Source organism: Camelus dromedarius, chromosome 1 (genome assembly GCF_036321535.1).
Source record: "Camelus dromedarius isolate mCamDro1 chromosome 1, mCamDro1.pat, whole genome shotgun sequence".
Lineage (NCBI taxonomy): Eukaryota > Metazoa > Chordata > Mammalia > Artiodactyla > Camelidae > Camelus > Camelus dromedarius.
In genome coordinates this window covers 89,595,709-89,607,191 of record NC_087436.1, presented here as the reverse complement: position 1 = coordinate 89,607,191, position 11,483 = coordinate 89,595,709, and the positions used below count along the sequence as shown (strand labels likewise).

The window sequence follows — 11,483 nt, the reverse complement described above, 5'->3', positions numbered from 1 at the left end:
AATTAAAACATGAGCTATTACTTCATGCTCGTCAAAGTAGCAAATATTAAAATGTATGAAAACTGTAAGAGAGTTTGGATGTGGAACAGGAGGAAGTTGCACACTTCTTCTGGTAAGAGGTAAACTAACCACTTTGGGGAATCACTTAGCAATACTGATAAAGCAGAAAATGAGTATTCTCTCAGACCTACGCATTATACACCTAGAAAGGATCCTAGAGGGATTCTCACATATTAAAAATGGGGTGGAATATGTAATGTCCTTTATCCAGAGAATAATGGTATCAATACCTACTTGAGCCTGAGCAATAGTACACTTACCTTGGACTTGATCATCCAGGAGGAGGAGGTGGTCTCCACTGCCAACTGTGGTATCACCCACAAGACAGCTCCCAGTGATCCCTGCCTTGAGTCAACCATGATCTTGTATAATCCCCTCCCCTTTTGCATGGCCTTGATTTAATGTTTCACTTCTAGTGGATAAAATAAGGTAGAGGTGATGAAAAGTCAGTTACAAGATTAGGTTACAAAAAGACTGTCTCTTCTTTCTTGGGCACCCTCTCTTCCTCTGTTATATTGTAAGCTGCCCTACGGAGAGACCCACAGGACAAGAAACTGACATGTGCAGCCAAAATCCAGCCAGGCCCTGAGACCAGTAAACAGCCATATGAGTGAATTTAGATAGGGATCCTCCCCCTGTTGTGTCTTAAAATGATGACAGCCCTGACTGCCACCTGGATTGCAGAAGTGTAAGATCCTGATCCTAAGGCATCCAGCTACTTCATGCTCAGATTCTTGATCCACAGACTGTAAGATAATAAAAATTTGTTGTTTGAAGCAATCGAGTTTTAAGGTAATTTGTAAAATATCAATAGATAACTAATATATCCTCCAATAATCAATGCAAAACCCATAGTGGTAAACAAATTCATTATTTTCAGAATAAGGACTCTGAATTATCCCATTAATTTATTAGTTTAAACAATAATTACTGCAGACCTGATTTGTCAGGCCCTATGGTAGGAAAAAAAAACAAAAAACAGTCCCTAACCTCTGCTTTAATGGAGTTTTGCAATATAGACAATAAATAATACTATACATCCTGTATCAGAAGATGATAATCCTATAGAGAAAAATAAAGCAAGTAAGCAGGATAGACAAACCCTGGTCTAAGAAGGGGTTGCAACTTTAAAAAGGGTAGTCAGAGACCTCTGCAAAGATAATATGCAAACAAACCCATGAAGAGTATGGTGGAGTGAGTCATCCAGGATCTGGAGGCAGTGCATTCCAAGCAGAGAGGAGCAAATTCAAGTCCTGATGCAGGAGTGAAACTGAGCAGTGCAGCATCCAAGGGGCCTGTGCACCTCTCTAAGGACTTTAGCTTTAGCTCTGGAGTAAAATGGGAAGTCATAGGGTTTTGAAAAGAGGGGTGATATTACTAAACTAATGTTTTAAATAATCATTCTGACTGCTGTGCTTTAAAAAGATTGTGGGGGGCCGGGGGGGCAGGGTAGGCTTGGGGGTCAAGTGTAAAACAAAGGAGACGAGCTAGAAAGTTTTTATAATTCCAGAGAAAGTATGGTGGTTCAGATCAGGGAGGGAAAGATAAAGGATGTGAAAAATGGTCAATTATGAATATGTTTTAAAGGAAGAGTCAATAGGATTTGCCAGACAATTAAGTTAATTTGTAAACTACATATATGTGTATATCTACTGAAGGATACCCAGAGTAAATCGCTGAGCCAGAAAAATACATGCTCGTTAATAATACTTTCAAACATTTATTATTCATAATCCCCTGTAATCTATACCCACTGCTACTGCCTTTCTTCCAGGCACTATAACTATTTTCAATGACTTTTCAAAGGTTTCAAATGCATTTTATTTCTTCAATTACGCTGTATGTAAATGAGCAACAGTGTACTTAAATGACAAGTTGATTTTGAAACAACTCTGTATTACAGTAACTTTGATGGTTACTCATCATTCCACGCTCTTGGAGTGACTCTGCCAACAGGGGACAGGTTCCATTTTATTCCAATCTGTGTGGTTGTAAACACCCATGCAACAAGACAGAAAGTGGCTCCACCGGCTAGCAGAATATTACCATATTTGTCATGAAAATCTGGTGACTGTTTGGAGTGGCTCTGTCTTCCCCTAATTTGCTGAATGCTTTGAATCTTCAGACTACTTAGTGCATTTCTGACCAAGGGAAACATCATGGAAGATGTGATAGAATTGCAGTTGACTGAAGTTTCTGGTCTATTTCCTTGCAAAGAAACCTGGAAAAACAAAAGACAGGCAATGACATCTGATCTACATTCAGTTTCACCCACACCACTCCTTACAGTGTGGCCAGGGACGTGAGTTTTGATATCACAGATGTCTGGATCTGAGGCTCAGCTCTGTCACTGATTAGCTATATGAACTTGGACAGTTAGCTTACCTCTCTTTACCTTAGTTTCTTCAATGGCAAACTGAGACAATGTCTGGCTGATAAAATGGCTACAGTGGCTAAAATTTCCAACATGCCCCAATAGTCCGATGACCTACGTGTCTACTAAAATCTCCGGTTTCAGTCAGAATTACAAGGGATTCACAGGGTATGTCATACCTCCTCGTCCTCTTGCCAATTTCCTGTATTCCTTTTAATCCCCTTCCCCTACTCCCTCACCCTCACTTCTCTATCTCTACCTGTAATTCTTGTCTTGTACCTTCCTACAGGTAAAACTCTACTTGCCTTTTAAATCCCCGTCTAGAAGTCACTACTTCTACAAAGTCTTCTTCAAACCTCCCTAGGCTTGAATAAGCCCTTCTTCTCTGGGCTTCTACACTGCTTATAATCTTTCTTCCATAGCATTTAACATGATGCACTGGCTTCATCATTTTTAAAAACAGACTTTACTTTTAGAATAGTTTTAGGTTCACAACAAAACTGAATGGAGAGTAGAGTCCCCATAGACATCCTGACTCCACACCTGTATGCCTTCTCCATCCTGGACCAGAGCAGCACATTTGTTACATTTATTACAATCAATGAACCTTCATAACAGTCCTTTATCATATATGCCTTTTGCAAATATTTGCTTCCAGCCTGTGGCTTGTCTTATCATTCTCTTGAGGAATTATCTTTACATTCTCCTCCGATAGTCTGAAAAATCTTCAAGAGCAAAGGATGTATTTTGCATACACAGTAGATGACACAAAAGTGTAGAATGAACATTTTTGAACCAATCTGAGATATGAATGAAGTCTGGTATCCTCATAAGAAGTTAAAACCAACTGAGAGTAAGCCTCAAATCATGAAATCAGATGCACATATCCTAATAGCCCTAATTTATATTTTTTAAACAAATAGTTATACTGAGCAAGAGATCTAGAAGCAGAATAACATGGATGAGTTCTGTCAATTCCTCTTCTTTGTGCAGGCTGTCAAACAGTGCTCAGTCTCCAGCAATGACATATGTTAACTGTGGCCCAAATGCAGGCAACAAAGCTACAAAAGGGCCTGAGGTCAGTACTTGAAAACTTATAACTGTTCACTGAGATTTGCCAACTGAAATGATTTTATTCCCAACTTAGAAAACAAGACCCTAAGGTTTTCTTTTATTTCCTACCAGATGGTAAAGTGGTACTCTTCGTGATTGTGACAAACAGGGCAAAAAAAAAAGAACCAAATGCATTTCCTCTGAGGTTCCAAACACTCAAAGTTTTTTTTTTTTTTCCTGTTAGTCATGAATCTCTCCACCAAAAGGCACTAGTTTTAATCTGAATTGAATTCAGAGAGCTGGTTGAAGGTGAAATGGATCAGAGTATGACAGGTGCAGCCTTAATCCAATACAAAAGCACTTGTGCCACACAGAGCTTTTGGTCTTTAGGAAGGTACAGAACCAGAGAATAATTTGTGATAATAGGGATCTCTTGTGGGTCATCAACCCATGCCTGCTGCTTTATGACAAACTGAGTTCATTATTCCTATCCTCACGCTAAGTTGAAAGTCAGATACATTGTCTCTAGTGACACTGACTGCATCCCTTTGTAGCTTAGTTCATTCTTTGGCTATTCTCACCTCTGTGAAGCTGTTCTTTTCTATCTAGTCTGAATTTGCTTGTACCAATAAGTGTCCATTACTAAGAATTTTCTATTAGGAACTCCTTCTGTAGTTAGTAGTTGGCATTTCATCCTATAATAAGCAAACTGCAGTCTTTTCATTCCTTTTTTTGTTTTTCCTTGTCAGCATTAGCTACATCCGTCTCAGTTGCCTTCATATCTGCCTTTTATCTACTTTTGTTTATAAAACACATGTAAGAGCTAGTAACCCACTGATTAAAGAAATTTTCCATCTCGCTGAACTCCACATGACTTATTTCTACAATAAATATTACGTTATTGAAGAGCCTTAAGCCTATTATCCAAAGAACTGAAGTTATAGATTCTAATATCCATATAAAAGCATAAAAAAGGAAATTCAGTAATGTAGTGCAGGTAAAGAAAATGTTTCTCAAAGTAGATGCTTTCTGATGAAAACAGACTACAAAGAGATGGAAGAAGACAGATTTCTCTAGGCAATAAGAACAAAGTAGAGGTTCTCTCATGCCTGTGGCAATAAAAAAAGAAATATGCTCTGAATAAATATAAATAGTTAAAGGGAGTGAAGTATCCTATGAGGATGAAAAGGAAAGATTGACTGTCTCATCTATTTTATACCATAATGTTGAAGCTCAGTTCAGGAAAAATAACAAATACTTCAATCTAACTGCGATAAAGAGGTATATAGATTTGAAGCTTCACTGGTAACAATAATAATTTTAAATCACGGAAGGCCATAAAAAGAAGTAAAGCCATAATGCAGGAAGGAAACTAATGTTTATTGAATATATACACCTGTTTGCCAGACATCATACCAGAATTTTGCACATCTGCAAAAACAGTGCAAGATGGTGATGATTTATCTCCATTTTACACACAAGAATAAAAGTCAGGACAAGACTTGAACTCAAGTCCTGATTCTAAATCCAGTGCATTTTTCAACTGCATCATGTTTTCTTAAAGTATATTCCATCCTGAGCATTGGAAACAAACAGACAAACACACAAAACAAACATAAAACTAGCATGGTTACCAGAGATGGGTCCTTAGTTGAAAACGGTTCACTTCAGTTTACTATACATTTATGGAGTGATGAGTGGTGTGGCAGGGCCTGGGGTGGGTCCCAGTGCTATCACCCCTACTCTTACGGTAGCTTATGGTGGAGAGAGGGGATGAACACAGCACTGTTATAAGGGAGGAGACAGGCCAAAGAAGAGCACAGGGAGGAGAGGTACGTTTCAACCTGAGGTTCAAGGAATGGTTTTAGAGGAAACGACAAGTTGGCTAGATCTTGAAGGATGAATAAGAAATATAAAAAAACAAAACTGGTTGGGAAGAAAATGTAGACCTAATAGCAAAAGCAAAAGCACAGAGAGCTGGAATAGTACGTGTGCGGGCAGCCTGATGAGTAACACTAAGTAGTAAGTGTTGAAGCAGCAAATGCCCACAGATGAGCCCGGAGGGAGGAGGAAAGGACAGCAGCACGCTGAGGACATCCTATGCCGTAACATGGCATTTGAACTCAATTCCGTAGGTCATTGCTTCCCACTGTAGAGAAAACAGTGCTCACACGCAAAGCCTTTTCTGTAGTTAACAATGACAATTCTTAATTCTGTGTTTTTTAGCTTCATAATATTAAAAAGGAACATAAGAAAATAATATGAGATCTGGCTGGTATAGCTTATCGATTTCTACTACCCGTGTTATCTTTGTTCTGCATTTTGGTTGCACTAGTATACATTTATCTGTCCTGGGCTAATGTGAAAAGAATGGAGGCAGCTTTTATATTTAAGTAATGTGTTCATGCCAGAGCAGAACAAATACTTAGACAAATGGAGTCAAGCCACAGCCTATTTATATAGCAAAGCATTTGAAAATACAAGAACTTAAGGCCACTGAAAGCAATGTTACAGTTTCAGGACAATATTAACTGTCATAACTGAATTAATATGCAAATTTGAATATTCTTCTGTTGTACAGTTTGGTTCATTTTTTAATATGAAAATATATTTTGGTTCCATAATTGTATTAGCTTTAAACATAATGAATTTGATTTTATGTTCACACACATATAAGTGCTTTTATAATAAATTAATTTAAGGTAGTACAAGTTGAGATGAAATAATGTGTTTCCTCTTTAAAAAACATGCCATATGTGAAACAAACAAACAAACAAGCAAACATGCTATATGTAATCTGAGTTTGGGAAACATTCTTATTGGTGAGGAGAAACCACTGATTGGTTTAATCAGGAAAAGGTTAAGATGAGGAAAAAAGCACTTTACAAAGATAGGTTAGGTGAAGAAAGGGTAAGAAGATGGCAAAAGTAAGTGGCAGAAGAGCTAAGAGGTCAGTTAAGGGTTTATTTCAATGGTTCATTAAAAAGATGATGAAGACCTGAATTAAGTACTGATAACAGAGAGAGAAAGGAGATAGAATTGAGATATATTAGGGAAAAAGTCATACTGATTTGGAAAATAAGTTACTCTAAGTAAATTGTGTATTCCATTCACTTAGCCTCTTGGTTAAGATTATGACCAAAAACTCTGTTGCAATTTCTGCTAAAAATCAGCAGACATTGACACTGCAACTTTTAGCTGATCCCAGGAAATTAGAGTTTGGGCAATCTAGGTATAGAATGCAGCAAGGTCAAAGCAGATATAATTGAGGTGTGCTCGGAATGACAGGTCTAGCTACCTGAGCAGAAAAAAGAGGAGGAATCCTAAAAGGATTTACTGGTTGGTCCTAAAGAAAAAAAAAATCAATTTCATTCAGTCTAAGTATAGCCTAACCCAGACCAATAAATGACCTGCTTAGCTTTGATACAGGGCTTTCTATCTAATTTCAGGAAGAAAATTGGAAACTGCATCCTATTTCTCAAATATGCCCATTTAGTACTATTAGAAATCCCACAGGGAGATGATGCTCAAGAAGCAATTAAATGAATCACAGGGTTTCCCAACCTGGATACTATTGACATTTTGATCCAAGTAATTCTCTGTTGTTGGGGGATGTCCTGTGCACTGCAGGGTATTTAGTAGCATCCCTGTCTCCATAGACTACATACCAGTAGTACCTCCTCAGTTGTGACACCAAAAATCTATCTCCAGACATTATCAAATGTCCCTTGGGGAGCAAAGTCATTCCCTATTGAGAACCACTGTTATATACAGTGCAAAGTGTCTCTTGTCACTTCTCCCACAATCTTCTAAATGACATTGTTCTATTCAATACAGAGGCTTACATTCTAAGAACATACATTCCCTACCGTGGAGTGCATGAAAGTTGCCCATCAATGTATTTTTTTCCCTGAACTAATCTCAGTTTTTAAAATGTTGTACAGTACAACCTAGATTAATCACTTAATCTATCTAGGCATCTGCTTCCTCATCCATAAAATTAAAAAGTGGGACTAATTTGGCTTTTCCCAAACCTGCCTGATCCTCAGTCATTTGGAATCTTCGTTACAAAATGTAAGATTCCTGGACTCCAGCCAAACATACTGTAACAGAGTATTCGGGGGAGAGGGGTGGCCTGAGAGTCTATATTTTTTAACAAGTTCTCATCAGACAAGTTTATGGAACACTAAATCAGATAATCTCTAAGGTCCTATCCAGCTCTAACACTCTAGACCTTCCTAAAGAGAAAAACATGTTAGGAAGACCATTTATTCTTCTAGGCCACTGAAAGAGTACAATAGTAATTGAATTCGCCACCCTGGTAATTTAGAAAGCAGTACCTGAGTGACCTGAAAGAGTTACAGGGGCCCCCCGAGAACAAGTTAGTCAACAGAAACAACTGGCAGCATTTAAAAACATTAAAAGCACTAGTAACAAGGGCGTTCTGCTGTGTAAGGTATGAGACACTTTCAAAGCTAAGGCTCCTAGACTCCATCACTCAACTGTAACACCTTTATTTCCACCTGTTTTTATTTCTGCTCTGCTTTTATAGCTTCAGAATATTGACACAAAATAAGAAACAGTAAAAAGGCAATCTTCTTGAAATGAAAATGCATATAACCTGCAGTGTCTTCCCTTCATTTATGTATTCCTCAGAAGACAAGGCAACTCCAGGAGGGATTCAGTCTACATGGTGCAGTGTCTCCCATCACGACTCCTTAAGCCTTTAGCCTTTTTGGAACAGAAATTCTGGGAACCCTGCATGAAGCAATGCTGTTGGTGGAAATGCTGAGTAATACTTCTGTTTCATACGTAATGGTATCACCTCCTGAGTTCACTGAACTGATGGATGGACAGCCATTTGCTTAAGGCTGTGGACTATGTCACTTTATTAAGCCTAAAAAGTTACAGAAATGGCCGTTACCCGAACAAATAAAAAGACAGATTACAGTGGTGGGTTATTATGCCAGGAGGGAGACATGACAGAGTGGACAGCTTGTGAGCTGATGTCCTCGAATGGCACATGTTGCCTGAAGAGTGCAGGGCTGTAAGCTATGTACTGTCCGTCACAGTCTCCCCACGGTCCAAATGCACAGACCGCCTCTATCCTATATAGGAGACTGAAAGCACTCAATAACGTCCATCCTGGGAATAATCTCAGCGCTCATTTAGGCAATTCCTTTTATGAACCTAATTACATTAATGCTGTTCACACATTAAGCCCCCATTACGTTTTCTTTAGTCACAAAGTACTTTCAGCTATATTTGTTTTTCTCCCTTCCTGATAGCTACGTGTAAGAGAACAAAACAGTAACAGGCTGGGGGCTTTTCTCCATGCCCACTGCAAGTCAAAAGCATGATCATGCAATAATTCTTTTTGTGTTTTCTATTAAACTTTAGTAGGCCCAGCAAATTTCCTTAAAGTGGATATCCAGGCTATGTTTACATTACAATCTATTTCAAACATTGGAAATATGTAACCTTGTTATTTCAAGCAATGTGCTAAGTGTTAGAAAGGGGGCCACTGTGCTTCCTCTCAAAAGATTTTATATTAACTGCATCCCATGGCTCATAGATTGTTGTGTAGTCTGGTCCAGCTAGAAGAGTACTTCGTATTTCAGTGGATCCAGCAGATCAAAACACCTGGATAAATGCACAGCATTTCTCCAACTTAATCTTGGAAAAGAGATTGTGGTTATAAGTACATTCTAGAAACTTTCAATATTGTTTCCAGAAAACAATATGGAGCCAATGAAAGACATTAGGAACATGAGTTACGGGGTCAGATTTGCCTCTTAGACATTACTGTGGTGTGGGGGAAGAGTCTGCAGGGGAATGATGCAAATGATAATGAGTAATGATAAGGACTTGAACTTGGACAATTCACCCAATTAAAGTTTTTAAATGTGCCAGTCCCTAACTTCTGCAGTCTTCATATTTCTGCATCCAGTGCTTGGCTTTGCAGAGCCAGACCACAATTCCTTTGCAAAGGCACCTAAAAGTGACAGCCTTTGAGGATCCACCTCACACCAATGGAACTCTCAGACCTTGATGTATGAAGTGGAATGTGAGTTTTTATTTTATTAACTTTAATGGAAGAATATTTCATTCCAGTGAATGGAATACATAATTTACCTTTTAGCTTAATTAGCTTGACACAGATTCCAGTCCTAAAGTGCCCTTCTATCTGTATTCCCCTAAGAGGTGCCTATTTCATTAGTTCTGTTTGATGCTAGTGGGTGTTACTAACAAAACGGGCTTCAGCCTCATCTATGGTTGGGGAATACGTGGTAACAAAGTCAAATTTTTTTTTTTAATTGAAGTACTTCTCTAGCCTCTGTGGTGCTGATGCACACAGTGATTCTCTGAGAGGGATGCCACGCGGTGCTTTCCGAAGTTACCTAACATCCCATGTTTTTCCCCCCCAGAGCCTATCTCCATATTAGTGTTTTCCACCATACACTTGAAAGGATGTCTCTGTGTTCTCAATGCTGTTACATCATTGCACTCATCTTAAATGGTTTAATAGTTCTAGGAGGCATTTCACAAACCAAATCACTTCCTTGTGGGGACTTGTGACATATGACTCAGGGAGTATGGAGTGTGTGATAAGCCTGCAGTATCTTAACAACCCTCATAGCAATTAACGTTAGCCTTCATTATGTGATTCTAACTTCTGCAGTTTTAATATTTGTGCAGATGTCTTACTCCCCTCCCCACCTACCTTTATTCACTAAATGCTCTATGATTCTGCAGTGGCCATTAGACTTGCATCAATGACTCCTCAGTGCATATTGAAACTTTCATTTAAATCTTGAAATGAAAATGCACAAGGCATTTCTGTCTTTAATCTAAGTATGTCACTGACATATTTACATAAAAATAAAGAAAAAATTAAAATATTTAACTTTTAGGTATCAATTTAATTTTGAAAGACCCATTTACCAAGTGTTTCCATTTTTAACAAAAATTGTTTTCAGTGGCTAACCAGAAATTAGGCCAGTAACGGTGTACTCCAGAAGTTAATTTTGATCAAATCCAAATTCAGATTGAAATATTTAGTACTACAAAATAACCCTTTCCTCCTTGTTTCTGAAAACTCCAGATTTTTTAAATTTCCAATTTGGACAATCTCTGCCCTCCTGAACTCTGCTAAAAACATATCTGTAAATAAAATCTTTAAAAGTAAGACTTTTGTCATTGCCATCACCTGGGAAACTTAATGGGCCTTTGCAGAGAAATTCCATTTGATGAGAAGAGCACTTCTCAGTCCTGAAGTGGTTACTGTGATCACTTGTCAAGCTGTTTTACCAGACCAGGTCTGTCTTTAAGCATATTTTTTTCTTTTCACTTTCATAAAATTTTGGAAACTTTTCAAAAACTTTTAATAAGATGTTGACGTTTTATTTATTTTTTTTTTTTTTTCTCTCTCTCTTCCATTTAGGATGCATTATTTGGAAGTGAAAAGACTTTGGCCAGAGGGGCTGACTTTGGTAAACTGATTTTTTTTTTTTTTCCCCTTGTAGATGCTTTAGAAGAAACAGTAAGATAGAATGCACTTTGCCAAACCTTGGGGCAGGGTGCTTGCTTTAGTGAACTGACATTTCATTTTAGTGTTTAAGTCCCTGAGGGAAGAAGGCTAAAGAAGAAAGCAATTCTGAAGGAAGTTATCCATCTAAACACATGCAACAGAAATTCAGACTACAGATTCTTCTTTTGAAATTCTAAAATTTCCAGTTGGAATTCTGGCTTCAAAGACATTACTTTCAGTTTCTCTTTCTTTAATCTAATGGAGTGTAACATTTCACAGACTAAAAGGGCATTCTTAAACTAAATTAGTATAATTTAACAATTTGAACATTTGTTAATTGGAAAAGTAAGATTTATATGCAAATAGGCCATAATTTTCATTACACATATAAATTATACAGATTTGAACCATTGCTGATGCCAGAACTATGAGTTTATTAAACAGATACTGTATTTTATCACATTC

At 37.8% G+C, this 11,483-nt stretch overlaps 1 protein-coding gene across 1 annotated transcript in view; it reads right to left on the bottom strand.

Annotated features, from left to right (window-relative positions):
- Nucleotides 1–1,745: 1,745 nt before the first annotated feature.
- LOC105096479 (cytochrome c oxidase subunit 7B2, mitochondrial) overlaps nt 1,746–11,483 on the bottom strand; it is a 112,815-nt gene continuing 103,077 nt past the window's right edge. The window contains exon 3 of the mRNA XM_010988819.3: nt 1,746–2,281. Coding sequence (XP_010987121.2) covers nt 1,976–2,221 — 246 coding nt within the window. The 5' untranslated portion in view covers nt 2,222–2,281 and the 3' untranslated portion in view covers nt 1,746–1,975. The remainder of the gene's footprint in view (nt 2,282–11,483) is intronic.